Source organism: Aquarana catesbeiana, linkage group LG03, assembly GCF_042186555.1.
Source record: "Aquarana catesbeiana isolate 2022-GZ linkage group LG03, ASM4218655v1, whole genome shotgun sequence".
NCBI lineage: Eukaryota > Metazoa > Chordata > Amphibia > Anura > Ranidae > Aquarana > Aquarana catesbeiana.
Genome location: NC_133326.1, coordinates 112453149 through 112472615, shown reverse-complemented (window position 1 = coordinate 112472615; position 19467 = coordinate 112453149). Strand labels below are relative to the sequence as shown.

The following is a 19467-nucleotide window of genomic DNA, read 5'->3' as shown; positions in this document are numbered from 1 at the left end:
TCCATTAAAAAAAAAAAAAATTAAAAGTCAGCAGCTACAAATACTGCAGCTGCTGACTTTTAATTGGACACTTACCTGTCCCTGGGTCCAGCGATGCGGGGGATCGAAGCCCCGCTCGCCCCCCCCCCTCCGCTCGTCGGCGCCGGCATTTCAACTGTGGGCGCCGGGCTGTGGCTTCACAGCCTGGCACCCACTGCGCATGCGCGAGCGGCACCGCGCGCCGTGATTGGCCGCTCAATCACCTGGGACCTGTAATGGGTCCCAGATGATTGACAGGAGGGAGGGAGCAGAGCCGAGCCTTTCCTGTGCCTGGGGGGAAGTGATGTCACCAGCCCAGGCAAAGGAAGAGGCAGACTACGAGGGACCACCTAGCAACAGGCATTTAGAGGTAAGTAAAAAAAAAAAAAAAATGTTTTTTTTACAATTTTTCAGGTATTTTTGTTTTTTTGGGTGGAACCTCACTTTAAAGAATTTCTTGGGATTTTTTTTTTACTCTCCTCCTCTATGTGCCTTCGTGTTCTATCTTAGCCGCCCTGATTGCACCTTTACATTTCTTGTTGAATTCCTTGTAAAGTTTGAATGCTGATCATGATCCCTCAGCCTTGTATTTTTTAAAGGCCTTCTCCATTGCTTTTATATGCATTTTTACATTGGAGTTAAGTAGGGCTGAAACGATTAATCAACATTATCGATAATAATCGATAATGAAAATCATTGTCAACGATTTTCATTATCGATTAGTTGGTCTGCACCTTCCTTTTGTCCGTCCGTTTAAATAAATCCTCCCTCCTGTGTCCTCGGCGCCGCCGTTTGTGACCAGGCACGTCTGCACCATCGCACGTCTGCCGCACGCCTCTCCTCCTCGCTGACATCATCCCCACTGATCTTCTCAGCCCCGCCCGCTGCCTCGAGGGAACAGAGAGGCGAGGGCGAGAAGCCGCGAGGGGAGCCGAGCTGCACATTCATTGTGAAAGGTAGTGGCTAATAATAACACATTAAAAACAGTACATTTTTATGACCAGTGCCCCATCCTAACGGTATTCCTGGGGAGGGGGAGGGGGGTGGGTGGCTGCCTGGAATAGTAGTGCCCCATCATTGGTTTTCCTGGGAGGGAGGGGAATAGACATAGCACCCCATTGGTGTTCCTGGGAGGGGGGGGATAGTGCCCCATTGGTGTTCCTGGGAGGGGGGGGATAGTGCCCCATTGGTCTTCCTGGGAGGGGGAGGGATAGTGCCCCATTGGTCTTCCTGGGAGGGGGGGGATAGTGCCCCATTGGTCTTCCTGGGAGAGGGGGGATAGTGCCCCATTGGTCTTCCTGGGAGGGGGGGATAGTGACCCATTGGTGTTCCTGGGGGGGGGATAGTGACCCATTGGTGTTCCTGGGGGGGGGGGTAGTGCCCCATTGGTGTTCCTGGGAGGGGCGGGGGGATAGAGCCCCATCATTGGTGTTCCCGGGAGAAATGGCGGCCCGTCATTGGTGTTCCCGGGAGGAATAGCGCCCCGTCATTGGTGTTTCCGGGAGGAATAGCGCCCCGTCATTGGTGTCCCCGGGAGGAATAGAAAAAATGGCACATTACGATTTTTTTAATGATTTTATCCGATTAATCTATTAATTAAAAAAATTATTGACCGATTATGAAAATAATCGTTAGTTGCAGCCCTAGAGTTAAGCCTCCTGGGACTTTTGTTCGCTCTTTTAAATGTATTTCCCATTGGGATGCACTGGCTAATGCCCTTATTTAATATGCTCTTAAAGCATACCCATTTTTCTTCTGTGTTCTTTGTTCCTAAGATTTTATCCCAATTATTATCTTCTAGCAAGGATCGTAGTTTACGGAAGTTGGCTCCTTTGAAATTCAGTGTCTTTGTATTCCCCTTATGTTTCTTATTTGTGTGATTTATACTAAAACGAATTGACCTGTGATCGCTGTTTCCACATCCGTGATCAGGTCTGTAGTGTTGGTAATCAGTAGGTCTAGTAACACTTTGTTTTGTAGTTGGTGCATTTACCATCTGACCCATGAAATTGTCCTGCAAGACATTTAGAAACTGGCGAGCCTTAGATGAATGCTACTAGTACTATATCATTTACTGGATTGTCTCTAAAGTAGTAACAAGGGGAATGTATTTGCTCTTAGGGCAGGGGACATCGTAAACTTAAAGATTTTGGAGATCCCTGGGGATAGTCGAAGACAGACAAATAATCAGCCTTCTGAGCACACAAATACAAATTGTGTACCCACCAGCCATCAAAATGGTATGGGGAAACCAAGACCAGAGGCAAGCAGTGCACAGAACATCCCCCGGAGAACAGACGGGAGAGCCAATGATCCTACCGGAACATCTCCACAGCCATGCTCAAAAAGTTATATGGACAAGCAGACTGAAGGTCTGAATCAGCCGAAGAACTTTCGTCGAAGGCACAACTCTTGTAAGTATGATAGTCGTGGAAGCATGGTTTGCCATATTATAAAGCAAGTATTGTTTGTACTTTGAACATGTTCTGTGTATATTTTTTTTAATTATCGAAGATACCAGTTGTACAGTGTGTAAGTAACTGTTTTCACTGCCTAATACAGTGCAGTTTCACTCCATTTGGCACATATTTTATGTTTTGATAAATGACTTCTCTATTAAAATGTCAAAAGTGACACTTCTGAATATACATTCCTGGAGAACATTGGATGACTTTGAGGTGAGACTGTATGCAACATCAGCCATGTGCTGACAGCTCATATTGTCACTTATACTGCTGCTGTAAGGATGCTTAGTTTAAAAGTCAGTGTGGTTGTTTAGTTGCTTTCTCCAAGTAGGTCACTGATTGGTGCCATAGCAAGGAGCTGGAAAAAACTGAAAGGGTATGTGAAGAGAGAAGGGGGAAAAAAAAGACTGACTGCTCTATCCACACAAACAAGTTGGAGTCGATCAGGGGCGGCCACACACTGATCAAAGTACAGCCGGTCTCTGCTGAACCAGACAAATTCCAGCTTTACATATGCACATTTATTTTTTTAGGTGTTGCTATTCTTCCACTAACTCTGGTATAGTGTAGTTTTATCTCATAAAAACACATCCTCTTTCAGGCACAAGGTGGAAAAACCATTCACGTCCTGCCCGCTGCTTATGTCTTATCTTTTTTCAGCACAGTGCAGCTCTGTCTATGTATGGTTCCTTTTCTTTTCTAAACAGGAACACTTGTGTGACCAGATTCCACCTACAGGTGTAACGGACAGCTGTGAAGCATACAGTAAACTGAAGGGGATAGCAGGGGGGCTGGACTACAGTTTGGAAATGGGCTGCATAAGTTTGCGCTTTTATTATCACTTACAGTGGGGATGGAGAGTATTCAGACCCCCTTACATTTTTCACTCTATGTTATATTGCAGCCATTTGCTAAAATCATTTAAGTTCATTTTTTTTCCTCATTAATGTACACACAACACCCCATATTGACAGAAATACACAGAATTGTTGACATTTTTGCAGATTTATTAAAAAATAAAAACTGAAATATCACATGGTCCTAAGTACTCAGACCCTTTGCTGTGACACTCATATTTTTAACTCAGGTGCTGTCCATTTCTTCTGATGATCCTTGTGATGGTTCTACACCTTCATTTGAGTCCAGCTGTGTTTGATTATACTGATTTGGACTTGATTAGGAAAGCCACACACCTGTCTATATAAGACCTTACAGCTCACAGTGCATGTCAGAGCAAATGAGAATCATGAGGTCAAAGGAACTGCCTGAAGAGCTCAGAGAAAGAATTGTGTCAAGGCACAGATCTGGCCAAGGTTACGAAAAAATTTCTGCTGCACTTAAGGTTCCTAAGAGCACAGTGGCCTCCATAATCCTTAAATGGAAAAAGTCTGGGACGACCAGAACCCTTCCTAGAGCTGGCCGTCCGGCCCAACTGAGCTATCGGGGGAGAAGAGCCTTGGTGAGGGAGGAGAAGAAGAACCCAAAGATCACTGTGATTGAGCTCCAGAGATGCAGTCGGGAGATGGGAGAAAGTTGTAGAAAGTCAACCATCATTGCAGCCCTCCACCAGTCGGGGCTTTATGGCAGAGTGGCCCGACGGAAGCCTCTCCTCAGTGCAAGACACATGAAAGCCCGTATGGAGTTTGCTAAAAAACACCTGAAGGACTCCAAGATGGAGAGAAATAAGATTCTCTGGTGCAATGAGACCAAGATAGAACTTTTTTTGGCCTTAATTCTAAGCGATATGTGTGGAGAAAACCAGGCACTGCTCATCACCTGTCCAATACAATTCCAACAGTGAAGCATGGTGGTGGCAGCATCATGCTGTGGGGATGTTTTTTCAGCTGCATGGACAGGACGACTGGTTGCAATCAAGGGAAAGATGAAAGCGGCCAGGTACAGGGATATCCTGGATGAAAACCTTCTCCAGAGTGCTCAGGACCTTAGACGGGGCCGGAGGTTTACCTTCCAACAAGACGATGACCCTAAGCACACAGCTAAAGTAAGGAGTGGAAGGAGTGGCTTCACAACAACTCCGTGACTGTTCTTGAATGGCCCAGCCAGAGCCCTGACTTAAACCCAATTGAACATCTCTGAAGAGACCTAAAAATGGCTGTCCACCAACGTTTACCATCCAACCTGACAGAACTGGAGAGGATCTGCAAGAAGGAATGGCAGAGGATCCCCAAATCCAGGTGGGAAAAACTTGTTGCATCTTTCCCAAAAAGGCTGTATTAGATCAAAAGGGTGCTTCTACTAAATATTGAGCAAAGGGTCTGAATACTTAGGACCATGTGATATTTCAGTTTTTCTTTTTTTAATAAATCTGCAAAAATGTCAACATATCTGTGTTTTTCTGTCAATATGGTGTGATAAACTTAAAAAAAATGAACTTAAATGATTTTAGCAAATGGTTGCAATATACCAAAGAGTGAAAAATTTAAGGGGGTCTGAATACTTTCCGTCCCTCTCTCTAGGAAGAGTTCTGGTCGTCCCAAACGTCTTCCGTTTAAGGATTATGGAGGCCACTGTGCTCTTAGGAACCTTAAGTGCAGCAGAAATTTTTTTGTAACCTTGGCCAGATCTGTGCCTTGCCACAATTCTGTCTCTGAGCTATTCAGGCAGTTCCTTTGACCTCATGATTCTCATTTGCTCCGACATGCACTGTGAGCTGTAAGGTCTTATATAGACAGGTGTGTGGCTTTCCTAATCAAGTCCAATCAGTATAATCAAACACAGCTGGACCTAAATGAAGGTGTAGAACCATCTCAAGGATGATCAGAAGAAATGGACAGCACCTGAGTTAAATATGAGTGTCACAGCAAAGGGTCTGAATACTTAGGACCATGTGATATTTCAGTTTTTCTTTTTGTGTGTACATTAATGATGAAAATAAAACGAACTTAAATGATTTTAGCAAATAGCTGCAATATAACAAAGAGTGAAAAATGTAAGGGGGTCTGAATATTTTCCGTCCCCACTGTATATATTCCTTTGGTTACCATTATAACTTTAACAGCATAACTGTTTTGTGTTAAATTGTTTGGAAAACGTGGGATTTTTATCTCATTTTGTCCACTTCTGCTTTTTATATAGCACAATCTTATCCGTAATCTGTGCTCAAATAAAGTGTAGACTTTGCTGATTTTTTTCCCCTAAAAATTCTAAGCTATTGACCTTCAAACAAGCATGCAGATTGGGAATTTTTACTTTAATATTGGCCCACCTTACTATATAACTGTCTCATCTCAGTAAATCAAAATATTGAAGGCAAGAGACAGAAAAGAATGAAAACTGCTTTACTCAGTTACATGCCTGTCTTCGGCAGCCTTTGTCACAGCTTCTCTAGTCATCTTCCAGAACGGCCCACCTGAAAGATGACTGGTCCACCTGACAGCAAACACAATCAATACATGAGGTTAAAAGGCCCCTCCCTTCTCCCTGCACCTCAGTTCTTGATTGTGTTTCTTGGCAGCAAAACGTTTATTTTCTGTGGACCTGAAGTCTGTAGCGGTTGGTCCCCCCCCCCCCCCCCCGGGTGCTGGAATCCAAAGCCAGGGAGGGCTGGAGGTCCAGCTAGGATTCATTCCCACCTCGGGGTTCTTATTGCCGGGGGGTCCTCCCCAGCGAGGAGTTTCTCTGGCACAGGGGAGTGTCTCGGTGCTCCTGTGAGTGTATATACCTCCCCCTTACCTTCCACCCTGGCCAGGTGCTGTGGGGATTGAAGGAATCGGCGGGTCTACTGGAGTCCAGGTCAGTCTGTGAAACCTTCCAGGGTGTGTGAGAGAGAGAGAGCGTTCTGGCTGCCGGACCGCAGGGTGGAGCAAGATGGCGTTGGTTCCCTTTCCAGGTGGCATAAAGTCCAGCGGCCGGACTACGACAAGATGGCGCCTCTCCCATCTAGCCCGACCTTTAAGACCTCACAGTTGAGGCCGAATTCACTTCTGCCGGCGGGGCTCCAGCAAAATGGCGCCAGATAGCACATCGATACCCATAAAAGTCCAGGGGAGCAAGGCAGGGGTCCCACAAGTCCCTCTCCTATTCCAAACCACCCACAGCAGTTGTGACCGGAATGGAGAGAGAGGAAGATACAGCGGTGGCTGCAGCCCAGAAGGAAGCCACGGGTGGTGAGTCTACCTTTTTTTTTGGCAAGTGGTTGGTTAAAGGTGGCCTTACCTACACTCCTTGTGGGGGCGGAGGGGGGGCAGGAGATAGATGTACAGCTGGTTGTGTTTATGGCTACTGTCTTATCTTTTATCTCCCTAGAGCCCAGTGGATCTGCTCAAGGGGCCCACAGGTCTAAGCCCAAAAACCCCCTTCCCCCTAGGGCAAAAAAGGTGTGGTTATTGTAAAGAAAAGCTCCCACAGGATAATGTGAAACCTTTTTGGTATAGATGCATCCATAAGCTGTCGGGCAAGGAAACCTCAGCAGTGATGAGGAACTTCCTTTCAGTACAGTCAGAGATGCTTGCTACGCTTCAATCTCTGAAAACCGTGATGGCATCAAAAGAAGGGCTTAGCACTAGTGACAGAGACCCTGTCTTCTAGGGAGGGTACCCCCTCTTGGGGGTACATCAGTCTGAAGCCAGAGAACCCCACAGAGACCTTCCTCCTCTCACTTCTGGGGAAGAAGTTTGAGGAGCAGGGGTAGTCAGGCCGGGGCAATTTACGCCTCCTGAGGACCTCCTGGAGCCTCCAACCCAGGTGTCAACCCGCGATAAGATGTACTTTGAGAGAATGGAAGGACCCAGAGAGAAAAGTCCTTAAACTCAAGGAAAAAGAAGGTTTCCATTTGGGGAAGAGGAGGAGAAATTCTTCAAGACCCCCAAATTGGATGCAGCCCTTTCACAGGTTTCAAAGAAATCTGATCTGTCCTTCGAGGACTCTGGTAACATAAAAGACCAAGTTGACTTTAGGTCTGAAACACTACTGCGAGGAGCGTGGGATGCCAATGCGGCAGCCATGGCTCCTGCCTTGGCGTCAGCCTGCGTAGCAAGGAATGTCGATGCTTGGCTACACAGACTCTCCCGTAATATTGCTAGGGGGAACAATTCAAAGAAAGTCACAGACTCGCTAGAGATCGTGAGTAAAGCTATGCCATACCTAGTGGACGTGGCAGTGGAAACTGTTAGGATCATGGCCAAGTCGGCGGCCCTCCTCTATTTAGCAAGGAGAGCCATCTGGGTCAAGTCGTGGGAAGGGTACCATATGTCCAGGACACAGCTCTGTGGGTTGCCTTTTGAGGGTTCCCTGCTCTTTGGGCCTGGCCTGGATCAGGTCCTTTCATGTTCTACAGAAAAAGGGGAAAATATTCCCAGTAGGAAAGGAAGGAAGTTTTTTCGTGGCCCCCCAAACCAAAGTCAAATCAAGGCCAAAAAGGACTCAAATAGAAGATGGGGGAATGGAAAGAATAGACAGAAGGGTGGTCTGCTCTTTTCCGGACCCAAAGACACCAGTAAACAGTCAAAGTGACGCCAGTGTCAGAGTAGGGGGGAGACTTTCTTACTTTGTTTCGCAGTGGAAGAAGATCTCTGAGATCCTCCAATAAGAATCTTGCAGATCCTTATTGGAGGATATTGGTTGGAACTTCTCTCCCCTCCTCGAAAAAATTTTATACTGACCCATCCACCCAAGGATCCTTTAAGGGCAGCAGGGTTGCTAGACAACCTACAGGATCTGGAGGGCCAGGAGGTAATCGTTCCCGTACCATCGGAACAGCTTTATCGGGGATCTTACATTCATGTCTTTGTCGTCCAGAAACCATCAGGGAAATTTCGCCTGCTAATAAACCTCAGGAAACTAAACAAGTTTCTGCGACAAAAGAGCTTCGGGATGGAGAGCATATACAGCGTACGCAAACATCTGTTGAAGGATGCCTTCATGGCTACAATAGTTTTAAGGGACGCTTACCTCTCACGTCCTGAAACATCAGTCCTTGTTAAGGTTTGCAACCCTTATTAGCAAAGGTATACAGCATTGGCAGTTCCCAGCTCTCCTCTTTGGTTTAACAGCAAGTCCAAGGGTATTCACAAAGGTCCTTGCAGAGGCAGTTGCTTACCTGCATCTTCAGGGGATCTTACTTATACCCTATCTAGGCGATCTCCTGATTTACGGTCCTTTCTTACAGCGGGTGAGAACAGATGTAGACAAAGTGATTCTCAGCTTGGAGACACTAGGTTGGATAGTGAACCCAGGAAAAGTCATCCCTCGAATCGTCCCAGTTAAAAACCTTCCTGGGATGCTTAGTGGATACAAGGGCTCAAAAGATTTTGCTCCCAGAGGAAAAAAGGGTAAAGGTGACAGCGGCGGTTTCCTCACTGATGGAACTCAGAGACTGCTCTCGCAGACAGGTCATGAGAGTCTTAGGATTAATGACCTCCTGCATCCCAGCGGTTCCCTGGGCATAGCTCTATTCAAGGGAACTGCAGTTCTTCCTACTATCCTCTTAGGACAGAAAGACGGAGTCACTGGACGGAAAGGTTTCTATCCCAGCAAGTGTAAGGGCCTCCCTGGATTGGTGGCTTGGCCAAGACAGGCTCACGTCGGGTCGTCCCTGGGCCCAGTGGAACCCAGTGAAGATTATTACCTATGCGAGCGCCTGGGGTTAGGGCACTCACTTGGAGGACCTCCAAGCCCAGGGATCCTGGCCCCCGACCCAAGCAAAGACCTCCTCCAATCACAGGGAGCTCTTGGCGGTGGGTCAGGCATTGAAGGCTTTCAAAGGCAGGATTCAGGGATTAGAAGTCCAAGTCTTATCAGACAACATAACTGTCTCATACCTGAACCGTCAGGGGGGGGGCAAAGTCCAGGAGATTCCTAAAATTGGCTTTAGAAGTTCTAGATTGGGCCGAACCCTAAAGTCCATATCGGCAGTTCACATAAAAGGAACCACCAATGTGGTGGTGGACTTCCTAAGCTGATGGCCCATTCACCAGGGGGAATGGGAGTTAAACCAAGACGTGTTCGTTCAGATAAGTCGGCAGTTTGGAGTACTGGAGATAGACCTTTTTTGCCCACAGAGGGAACCGGAAGGTGGAGTGATTTTTCTCTCTCACCAGATAGGGGGGATCGGAGGGGGTGGATGCTATAGCACAGAACTGGGATTGCAACCTAGGGTACGTCTTTTTCCTGTTGGCATTAATTCCTCGGGTCCTACAGAAGCTGGCCCACTCAGAGTGCAAACTGATCTTGGTAGCCCCATGGTGGGCAAAAAGGACATGGTTATCTACTCTGAGGGAAATGGTCTGTTTCCCTCCCAGACAGGATCTCCTTCTGCAAGGGCCAGCCCCTCACCCCGACCTAAGGTTCTTCAACTTAACGGCCTGGCTCTTGAGAAGGAGATACTCAGAGACAAGGGATGCTCTGAAAGAGTGATTGAGACCCTCCCAGGAAGCCGGAACCCGATGACTAGAAAAATCTACGCAAGAAAATGGAATGTTTTTTCATACTGGTGCCAGGATAGAGAAATCTCTAAGCCTTTGGTACCAGTAGTACTTGAATTTTTGCAGGCTGGGGTGGACCAAGGGATTGCCCTGGACACCCTTAAAGTACAAATAGCAGCCCTGTTGGTGTTTTTGGATCAGAGGCTCGCGATGGAGCCGCTGATTTAAAAGATTTCTGTTCGCGAGGGAGAGGTTGACTCCCCTAAGAATTACCAGATTTCCGCCTTGAAATCTGACACTGGTCCTGGAAGCGCTGATGAAAGCGGCTTTCAAACCAATACTACAAATTTCAGTTAATATTTTGATGCTTAAATTTAGCTTTTTTACTGGCCATCACTACAGCCAGAAGGGTAAGCAACCTGCAGGCCCTGTCAATTAAGGAGCTTTTTTTGTTGACACTGGAGGACCGAGTGATTCTAAAGGCAAGAGGCATCTCCCCAAGGTCGCCTCCCAATTTCATAGATCACAAAAGATTACTTTTACCCTCTTTTTGTGAAAACCCAAAAAACAAGAGAGAAGAAAAATGTAATTTTACTAGATTCAGAAGGTGTTTGCTGACATACCTAGGTAAGGTGAAAGACTTCAGGGATACAAGTCACCTTTTGATTCTATTTAGCAGCCCTAAATGGGGAGGGCAAGCATCTACAACAACAGTAGCCAGGTGGATCAGACAGACTATAGGAATAGCTTATGAGCAAGCAGGGTCCCCAATATCAGTAGACCTCAAAGCCCATTCCACAAGATCTCTGGCAGCCCCGTGGGCTGAAAGAGCTGGAACTTCAATAGAACAGATCTGTCAGACAGGACACCTTCCTAAAGCATTACAGAGTGGAACTGCTATAGCCTCAGGATCTGGCATTTGGCAGAAAGGTCTTGCAAGCGGTAGTCACACCCTAAGGTAGGCCTTGAACTTCTTATTCATCCTCTCACATGTGCCATCCTGGAAGATGACTAGAGAAAATTACCAGTTACACTTACCGGTAACTGCTTTTCTAGGAAATCTTCCAGGACCGCAGGCCTACTTCCCACCCTTTGTTATTACTAAGGGAAAAGTTTCCCTCTTGCATCAGGATAACCTATTACTTTGGCAGAACTGAGGTGCAGGGGGAAGGGAGGGGCCTTTTTTTTTTTTTTTTATAATCTTTATTTTATATTTTCAAAATGACATACATTGAGAAAATAAAATACAACAAAGCAGAGAAAAAGAAAAAACAATAAATGCCTAAGGGGCACATATGGGGAAAAGAGAGGACATTGGGTTGCGAGCGTAAAGAAACCTGAATACAGTCAGATAGCTAGCCTCATATGACTTCATCAAGTTATTGTGAGTATTTTAACTATTGTATCAAAACAGGATTGCGTTCTCAAATACAGGATACAACACCTCACGAGCTGCATCCAACATAACCCAAAGTGAAATGGTGGGGGAAGGGGAGAGGGGGGATGGGCATACCTGAGAACAAAGAACAGAACGATCAAACAGCACTTTGCATGTGCCTGGCTTTTTTCATCCTTTTATTAAATAAAATCCAAATATCTAACCCCCATGAATGCATTTTATAAATGCAATAAATTCTGTAAGATATGGGTTAATAAAAATTTACACTAGGCTTAGGCTTCCATGTCAGACCAAGAATTCAAAGCTGTTTTTTTTTAATGGGGCCAACCATCTTAAAGCGGTAGTAAACACTTGTACCTACAGGTAAGCTTATGATAAAGATTACCTTATAGGTACAAGGAATATCACTATTTCTGCAGGCAGTGACATCACAGACGCATGCGCTCTGAAGGTATGGCATACTGAGTAGCGCTGTGCCGTGATCGTTGCTCCCGCACGAATGCGTGGGAGTGAAGTCATCGCAGCTCGGCCATTCAAACGTCCGAAGCCCACAAACCCGGCAGGAAGTCCAGGTGAAGATGGAAACCATGTCAGTGGTGAAAGCGTGGTGCTGGATGGCTTCATTTTAAGGTAGTTTTTTTTATAAAATAAAAGAGAAAGAATTGCGCTAGGTGCGTGAGAAAATTGAAAAGTGAAATTATAAATGAAAAATGTGAAGGAGGTCCTGCTGCTGTACACTATAACCCCGATATAAGGGCACAAAGAACAGATGTAAAAATAAAAAGTGCAGCGCTGGACTTGTGACAAAGATATATGTGAATAGTAATAAATCAATTAATCAATCAATTAATCAACCAAATGACAGGAGGAAAGGAAAGGTTTGTGTGGTGTGTTGTTCTTTATTTTTACTTTACTACAGCTTTAAAGTGTGTGTGTGTGTGTGTGTGTGTGTTTGTAAAATACATAGCCTTTTTTTTTTTTTTTCAATTTAGTTTTATGTTAGGGAAAGGTAAAATTCCCTGCCATTGTATTATAGTCCTCTGTTTACTATTTGGGAACATCTCCTTTCACTTTCTTGTCCCATGGACACAATAGGACATAAGAGGAAATCTCCCAAAGTAGGGGAATTCTGCTCTGACAGTTGTCCCCACAACAGTATCACCATTGGAAGGCTTCCCTTTACATCTTTAAAACTTTGGATTTCCCCTCACTTTCCCTATCAGTGACAATAGTCACCAGTGTAAATAGATGGTTGAGTCTGCCTAAATGGGGATACAGACAGGAGTAAAAACTTAAAGCTGCTGACTTTTAACAAGGACACTTACCTGTCCAGGGAGCCCGTGATGTCGATCCCCCCGAGGCCGATTGGGTGCAGGCGCCGCCATTCTAACTAAGGGAAACAGGCAGAGCAGCCTTGCGACTTCACTGCCCGTTTCCTACTTTGTGAATGGCCAGCTTGTCTTCTGGGACACACACAGGTCCCAGAAGACAGCAGGGAGGCTCGCCACACAAAAGGATATGACGTCCTGGGCCGCGGCCCGGATGGATCGGAAGTACACTATGTACTTCATAAAAAGGTAGGAAGGAAAAAAAAAAAAAAGTTTTAATATCCAAAAACGAGAGGTGGTCTTTCGTTTAAGACAGGGCCATTTACAGCTTCTCAATAGTATAGAATGGAATGGATGCCATTCATAAAAAAAGGATTGTATATAACAGTTATTATCACTGTTCTAAGCAATTATAGTCTGTGTTTGTAAAAAAACAAAAAAAAAAAAAAATAATCCTAATCACCTCTTTACAGTATATTAAAAAAAAAAAGGAAAGAACCAATTGTAATTGAAAAAAAATTAAAATTAAAAAATTACATTGGGGGAGGGGGGGCGTGGTTTACATACAGTCTCACTAGTCAGTCGCTGTACTTCACTGGCGACAGGAAAAAAAAAAAATTTTTTAAATTTCTAAACTTTCCAAGAAATTGTGACAAAAAATTTCAACTTCAAAAAGCTTGCTATGCCTCTTACCAAATACCTTGGACTAAAGTGCAGCGCTAGAAATCAAATGAGTATTGAGATATCAACATACCATGGTATACAAAATACCGTATTTATCGGCATATAACACGCACAGGCGTAAAACACGCACCTTCATTTTAGGAGGGAAGTTTCAGGAAAAAAACTTAAATTTTAAATAAAGAACTTTGAAGCAAAATAAGGGTCATTGCCCATCTGCAGCCTCACCATTGACCATCTGCAGCCTGATCAATGTCATATGCAGCCTCACAATTGCCCATCAATGCAGCTTGATCATTGCCCATCAATACAGCTTGATCAATGCCCATCTGCAGCCTCACAATTGCCCATCAATGCAGCTTGATCAATGCCCATCTGCAGACTCACAACTGCCCATCAATGCAGCTTGATCAATGCCCATCTGCAGACTCACAACTGCCCATCAATGCAGCTTGATCAATGCCCATCTAAAGCCTCACAATTGCCCATCAATGCAGCTTGATCAGTGCCCATCTGCAGCCTCACAATTGCCCATCAGTGCATCCTGATCAATGCCCATCTAAAGCCTCACAATTGCCTATCAATGCAGCTTGATCAGTGCCCATCTGCAGCCTCACAATTGCCCATCAGTGCATCCTGATCAATGCCCATCTGCAGTCTCAAAATTGCCCATCATTACAGCTTAATCAGTGCCCATATGCAGCCTCACCATTGCCATGAATTCAGCCTGATCAGTGCCCATCTACAGCCTCACCTCAGATTACTGCTGCCTCGGAGGGGACAGGGAGGGGGGGGCGGGACGAGCTCCATCAGATTACATACAGCGAGAATCTCCTGTTTACTCGGAGGCCTCTTTAATACAAAGTTCTATGATAGACAGAACACTGGTCCAATTCCGGCCCAGGAGACGGGACTTGCCATTACAGAGGTGTATGTAATCTGACAGCTCTCATCTCGCTCCCTCCCCGTTTCCTCCTAGGCAGCCCAAATTCCAATATCGGCGTATAACACGCACACACAGTTTGCACCTGATTTTCAGGGTGAAAAAGTGCATGTTATACGCCAATAAATACAGTAAGTTGTGATTAGCATATGCTAAAAAAACTCTAACACCATCATTTAATTGACAGTACTGTGGGGACGGAAAGTATTCAGACCCCCTTAAATGTTTCACTCTTTGTTATATTGCAGCCATTTGCTAAAATCATTTAAGTTCATTTTTTTTTCATCATAAATGTACACACAACACCCCATATTGACAGAAATACACAGAATTGTTGACATTTTTGCAGATTTATTAAAAAATAAAAACTGAAATATCACATGGTCCTAAGTACTCAGACCCTTTGCTGTGACACTCATATTTTTAACTCGGGTGCTGTCCATTTCTTCTGATCATCCTTGTAATGGTTCTACACCTTCATTTGAGTCCAGCTGTGTTTGATACTGATACTGATTTGCACTTGATTAGGAAAGCCACACACCTGTCTATATAAGACCTTACAGCTCACAGTGCATGTTAGAGCAAATGAGAATCATGAGGTCAAAGGAACCTTTATGGCAGAGTGGCCCGACGGAAGCTTCTCCTCAGTGCAAGACACATGAAAGCCCGCATGGAGTTTGCCAAAAAAACACCTGAAGGACTCCAAGATGGAGAGAAATAAGATTCTCTGGTCTGATGAGACCAAGATAGAACTTTTTTTTGGCCTTAATTCTAAGCAGTATGTGTGGAGAAAACCAGGCACTGCTCATTATCTGTCCAATACAGTCCCAACAGTGAAGCATGGTGGTGGCAGCATCATGCTGTGGGGGTGTTTTTCAGCTGCACGGACAGGACGATTGGTTGCAATCGAGGGAAAGATGAAAGCGGCCAAGTACAGGCATATCCTGGACGAAAACCTTCTCCAGAGTGCTCAGGACCTCAGACTGGGCCGAAGGTTTACCTTCCAACAAGACAATGACCCTAAGCACACAGCTAAAATAATGGAGTGGCTTCACAACAACTCCGTGACTGTTCTTGAATGGCCCAGCCAGAGCCCTGACTTAAACCCAATTGAGCATCTCTGGAGAGACCTAAAAATGGCTGTCCACCAACATTTACCATCCAACCTGACAGAGCTGAAGAGGATCTGCAAAGAGGAATGGCAGAGGATCCCCAAATCCAGGTGTGAAAAACTTGTTGCATCTTTCCCAAAAAGACTCATGGCTGTATTAGATCAAAAGGGTGCTTCTTCTAAATACTGAGCAAAGGGTCTGAATACTTAGGACCATGTGATATTTCAGTTTTTTTCTTTTTTTAATAAATCTGCAAAAATGTCAAAAATTCTTTGTTTTTCTGTCAATATGGGGTGATGTGTGTACATGAAAAAAATGAGAAAAAAATGAACTTAAATGATTTTAGCAAATGACTGCAATATAACAAAGAGTGAAAAATTTAAGGGGGTCTGAATACTTTCCGCCCCCACTGTACCTCTAAATAAAGTACACTGTGCAAATAGTAAATCAGCATTAGTTGTATAGTCCCCTTGGTGATTAAAACATTAATCCGTTTAGATATGTTGATGGGAAGGAATCCAGGAGTGTAGGATTTAAAGGAGTTACTGCCATGTGTGCGTCCACCACCCAGGGAAGAAAATTAAATATGCTTACCAGAAGGTAGCATCCATCGGGCTTTATGATATCAAATCTCTGGATAGCGAGTGGTGCAATTTCTCCTCCTCAGCTGAGCCACTTCAGGCAATCTCGACCCGGCATTTGGGAATATGGATCAGGATGGTAATGTCCAAGATGGAAAAACCTCCTTTCACCACAAAACAGTTTGGTAGGTTTATAGTTAACAGCATCTGTAAAAAACAACAAAAAGCCTCCACATATTGAAAAACTGTATGGTTACGAGTTTATTCAGAATAAAAGGTTCTACGTAGATTCCAAGATGTATTGCATCAAGTAAAAAATCTCCCATGTGATCACAAAAGCATAAAATTCAAAAAGGCGCAATGTCATGGAAAGGACTTGTCAAAGCCGACGCATTTCGTCTACAAAGATTCAACTGGGGTTCTTTATTCATTCAAGCAATTTTTGTTAAGATTGTAGTGCTGGCTGCTATTGTTTATGTGTATAGCGCAGTATTTTATATTATTTCTAAATACCTCGGACTGTCTGCTTTCCAAAAAGGGATAATTTTGGGGAGATGTGTACTGTCCTGGCATTGTAGGCCCTAAAGAATTGAGATAGGCTGTCAGTACATTGATTTTCAAACATATGTTATATATGGTAGTTTGTGGACTCTATACCTTTCCTACAGACTAAATAATATACACTGATTTGGGTTATCTTTGCCAAAGAAATGTAGCAGAATACATTTTGGCCTAAATTCATGAAGAAAGATTATTTATGTGCAAAAATTTATAACGCAAATGAAAAAAAAAAGTGTGTGGGTTTTTTTTTTTGTTTTTGTTTTTTATAATTATGATCCCTTTATGATTAATATCTCTTCTTGTATTTGGCCTGTTTTTTGTTTATATGGTGTAGTATAGATATATGGCATAGTATGAATTTTATGTATTTTATTATCAGAGAACGTCATAACTAGTTGTTCCATTTATTAGGGACTTATGGCATCCACAGCTTGACAAGTTATTAAATGTATTTGAACTAGTTATACACAGGCCGGTCTAGAATAATGCCGTTGGATTGTTCATAGTTTGATTTGTTCTCTCATGTGAAAAAACGCATTAAAGAAACCTACTATGATAGACACATGAAAGCTGCCATTTCAGAGCTCTTTATGAAAATGCTAGTTGCCTGGCTGTCACATCCTCTTGCTTTAAAGTCCAGCAAAGTCCTACAAAAGAAGAAGAAGGAGAAGCGTAAACAAACTTGCCTGTCATCTGCACCACCAAACTGGGAGACATTAATGAAGTGGAAGTCAGCAGGAGGGACCAGTAAGAGCTTTGAGGGAGGAGATTGACACCTGGGCGTGACAGTTTTCTAGCAGACTTCAGGGCACAAGTTCTCATGACTGATGGGGATCAGTAGCACCGGTGGCAGGAGAGGATATTTTTACAATCTTCTTGCAGGGCTCATTCTTACTATGTGCGTTGGGAAGTGTTGCTCAATGAGGCCAAACGCAATAACAAGAAAAAAGGAGGTGAGGGGAATTCACTAAAACTGGGGAAGACCGAATCAGGAGGAGTTGTGCATGGCAACCAGTCATCGTATAGCTTTAATTTTCAATGCTTTAAAGTAAAGTATAATGAAATCCATCAATATAACTTTCTCAAAACCGTTACATTCAAGGCATATAATGAATAACCGTCACATTTGCTTCTTCTCTCTACCTAACTGTCAAGCCATCAAATGGCTTTTGTCATAACTGATGAATTGTGCAGCACTGTGGAGCTGCACTAAAACAGAGGCCAAGATGACTGCTTCCTTCACTCTAAAGCAAGGAAAGGGGTTTAGTTCAGCTTAAAAGCAACACTTATCTCTGCTCCAACAGTCCCACACTTGCATTGTCCTTTGCCGTCATCTTCTTCCTGGCTTCTTTTGGGTGCCAGTCTTCAACCATCTTGATTGGCTTTAGCAGGATGAAGCATGTGTAAGGATAATTTATTTTGTTTTGTTTTTTTGTTTTTTTCACACGCCAATTGGTTACGATACACAGCCGCTCCAGGTTCTGTCTGCACCAGTTTTAGTAAATGTTCCCTATTGTTTTTTGTTTCATTTGGGTGCACTGGACGAAAAAAAAAAAAAAACATCCTGCGTTTAAATGCAGCACAATGCATTGCAATGTGCTGAACTGCAAATACAAAATAAAGTACTTTGTTCCTGCTGTGGAAACCCCCCCAAAAAAAAAAAAAATGGACAGCAGGGCAGCACATTTAAAAAACCATGTCAACGCAAGCTAAACATAGTACACATGTTGTAAATTCAGGCCTTACTGATATACCTTTCAAGTAAAGAACTTTTAGTAAAGTAGTCTTTAGCAGTTTTTTAATTAAAATGGTTCTCAAGCCTAAACATTTTTTTACCTTTTAATGCATTCCTTGCATTAAGGGAAAAAATGTTTAGGCATCGATTTTGGCCTCTCGCTCTCCTTACACTTACCTGAGCCCTCATTTGATCCAGCACTTTGTATGTCTGCAGCTCTTTTCTCCCCTCACATCCTGGTCTCGCTTGCTTTGCTGGGGCACCGGGAGCTGACGGCTCCCAGTGTTTTCAATCAAAGCCAGTGACAAGGGAGTGGGGAAGAGGATGAGTACTGTTGTCTGTGTCAATGAACACAGCAACGGGGCCCAGAGCAAGCATGCACGAGTGCCCCCATGGGAAGCGGCTTCCCTTGTGGGCACTGGACTTAGGGGAGCAAAGGAGCGCTGGCGGGGGGGACCTGAGAGAAGGTGGTTCGGAGCCACACTGTGCAATTCTGTTGCACAGAGTAGGTAAGTATTGGGATGTTTGTTATTTAAAGTGTTACTAAACCCAGGTCCCTGCATTCACTATATCTGGTCTCCCACAGTACACATGGAAATGCAATTATTTTAGTAAATTTAAACTGCTAAATACCCTTTCTCAATAGCAGTTCGAGCAGTCTTAAGACCTCTATCAGTGTCCAGCCAAGCACTGGTTGAAGCTTGTAGCGGGAGTTTTCTGACTGTCCTATAAGACTGTAAGTCCCCTGACCCTCTGTCTGGACAGTGCTGATTGGCCCTGTGCTGATCACATGCACTCTCCCAAGGAAAAAAAACCTCTCTAGCAATACGCACCAAATTGAGCATGTGCATAGAGTCTGTGTTATCAGAAAATTATTAGGGGACAGTGGAAGGATCAGAGAACACAGGATCAAACGGCCTTTTTACACAGTGAGGAAGATTAACCCCTTAGGTTTCACAGTGTGTATAACAAGCATGCTTTACTGGATATACTGATTGATTTTACTGTTGCGGGTTTAGTAACACTTAAAAAAATATATATATTTCCTTTTACAATGACTTTTCCCTGTTGCAGTGTCAGTTCTCACCACTTACCACTTTAAATGACACCCAACATCATTCAACCCGTATTCTATCTGTATCATAGTACCACACACTTGTGGTGCCGGTGGCATGTTGCCCTGGGCTCACAGTACAGTATAGTGCTGTAAAGAAGATGTGAGAATAGCGCTGCTTTCTGCGTTGTTCACTGGAGAAAGGCGA

The 19467-nt window shown here is 44.1% G+C and overlaps 1 protein-coding gene across 4 annotated transcripts in view; it reads left to right on the top strand.

The window, feature by feature from the left end:
* EDC3 (enhancer of mRNA decapping 3) overlaps window positions 1-19467 on the top strand; it is a 105066-nt gene that overhangs the window by 27478 nt on the left and 58121 nt on the right. For all 4 annotated transcript variants that reach the window (XM_073619008.1, XM_073619009.1, XM_073619006.1 and 1 more), the window contains exon 3: window positions 2140-2432. In XM_073619008.1, the coding sequence (XP_073475109.1) occupies window positions 2140-2432 (293 nt within the window). The remainder of the gene's footprint in view (window positions 1-2139; window positions 2433-19467) is intronic.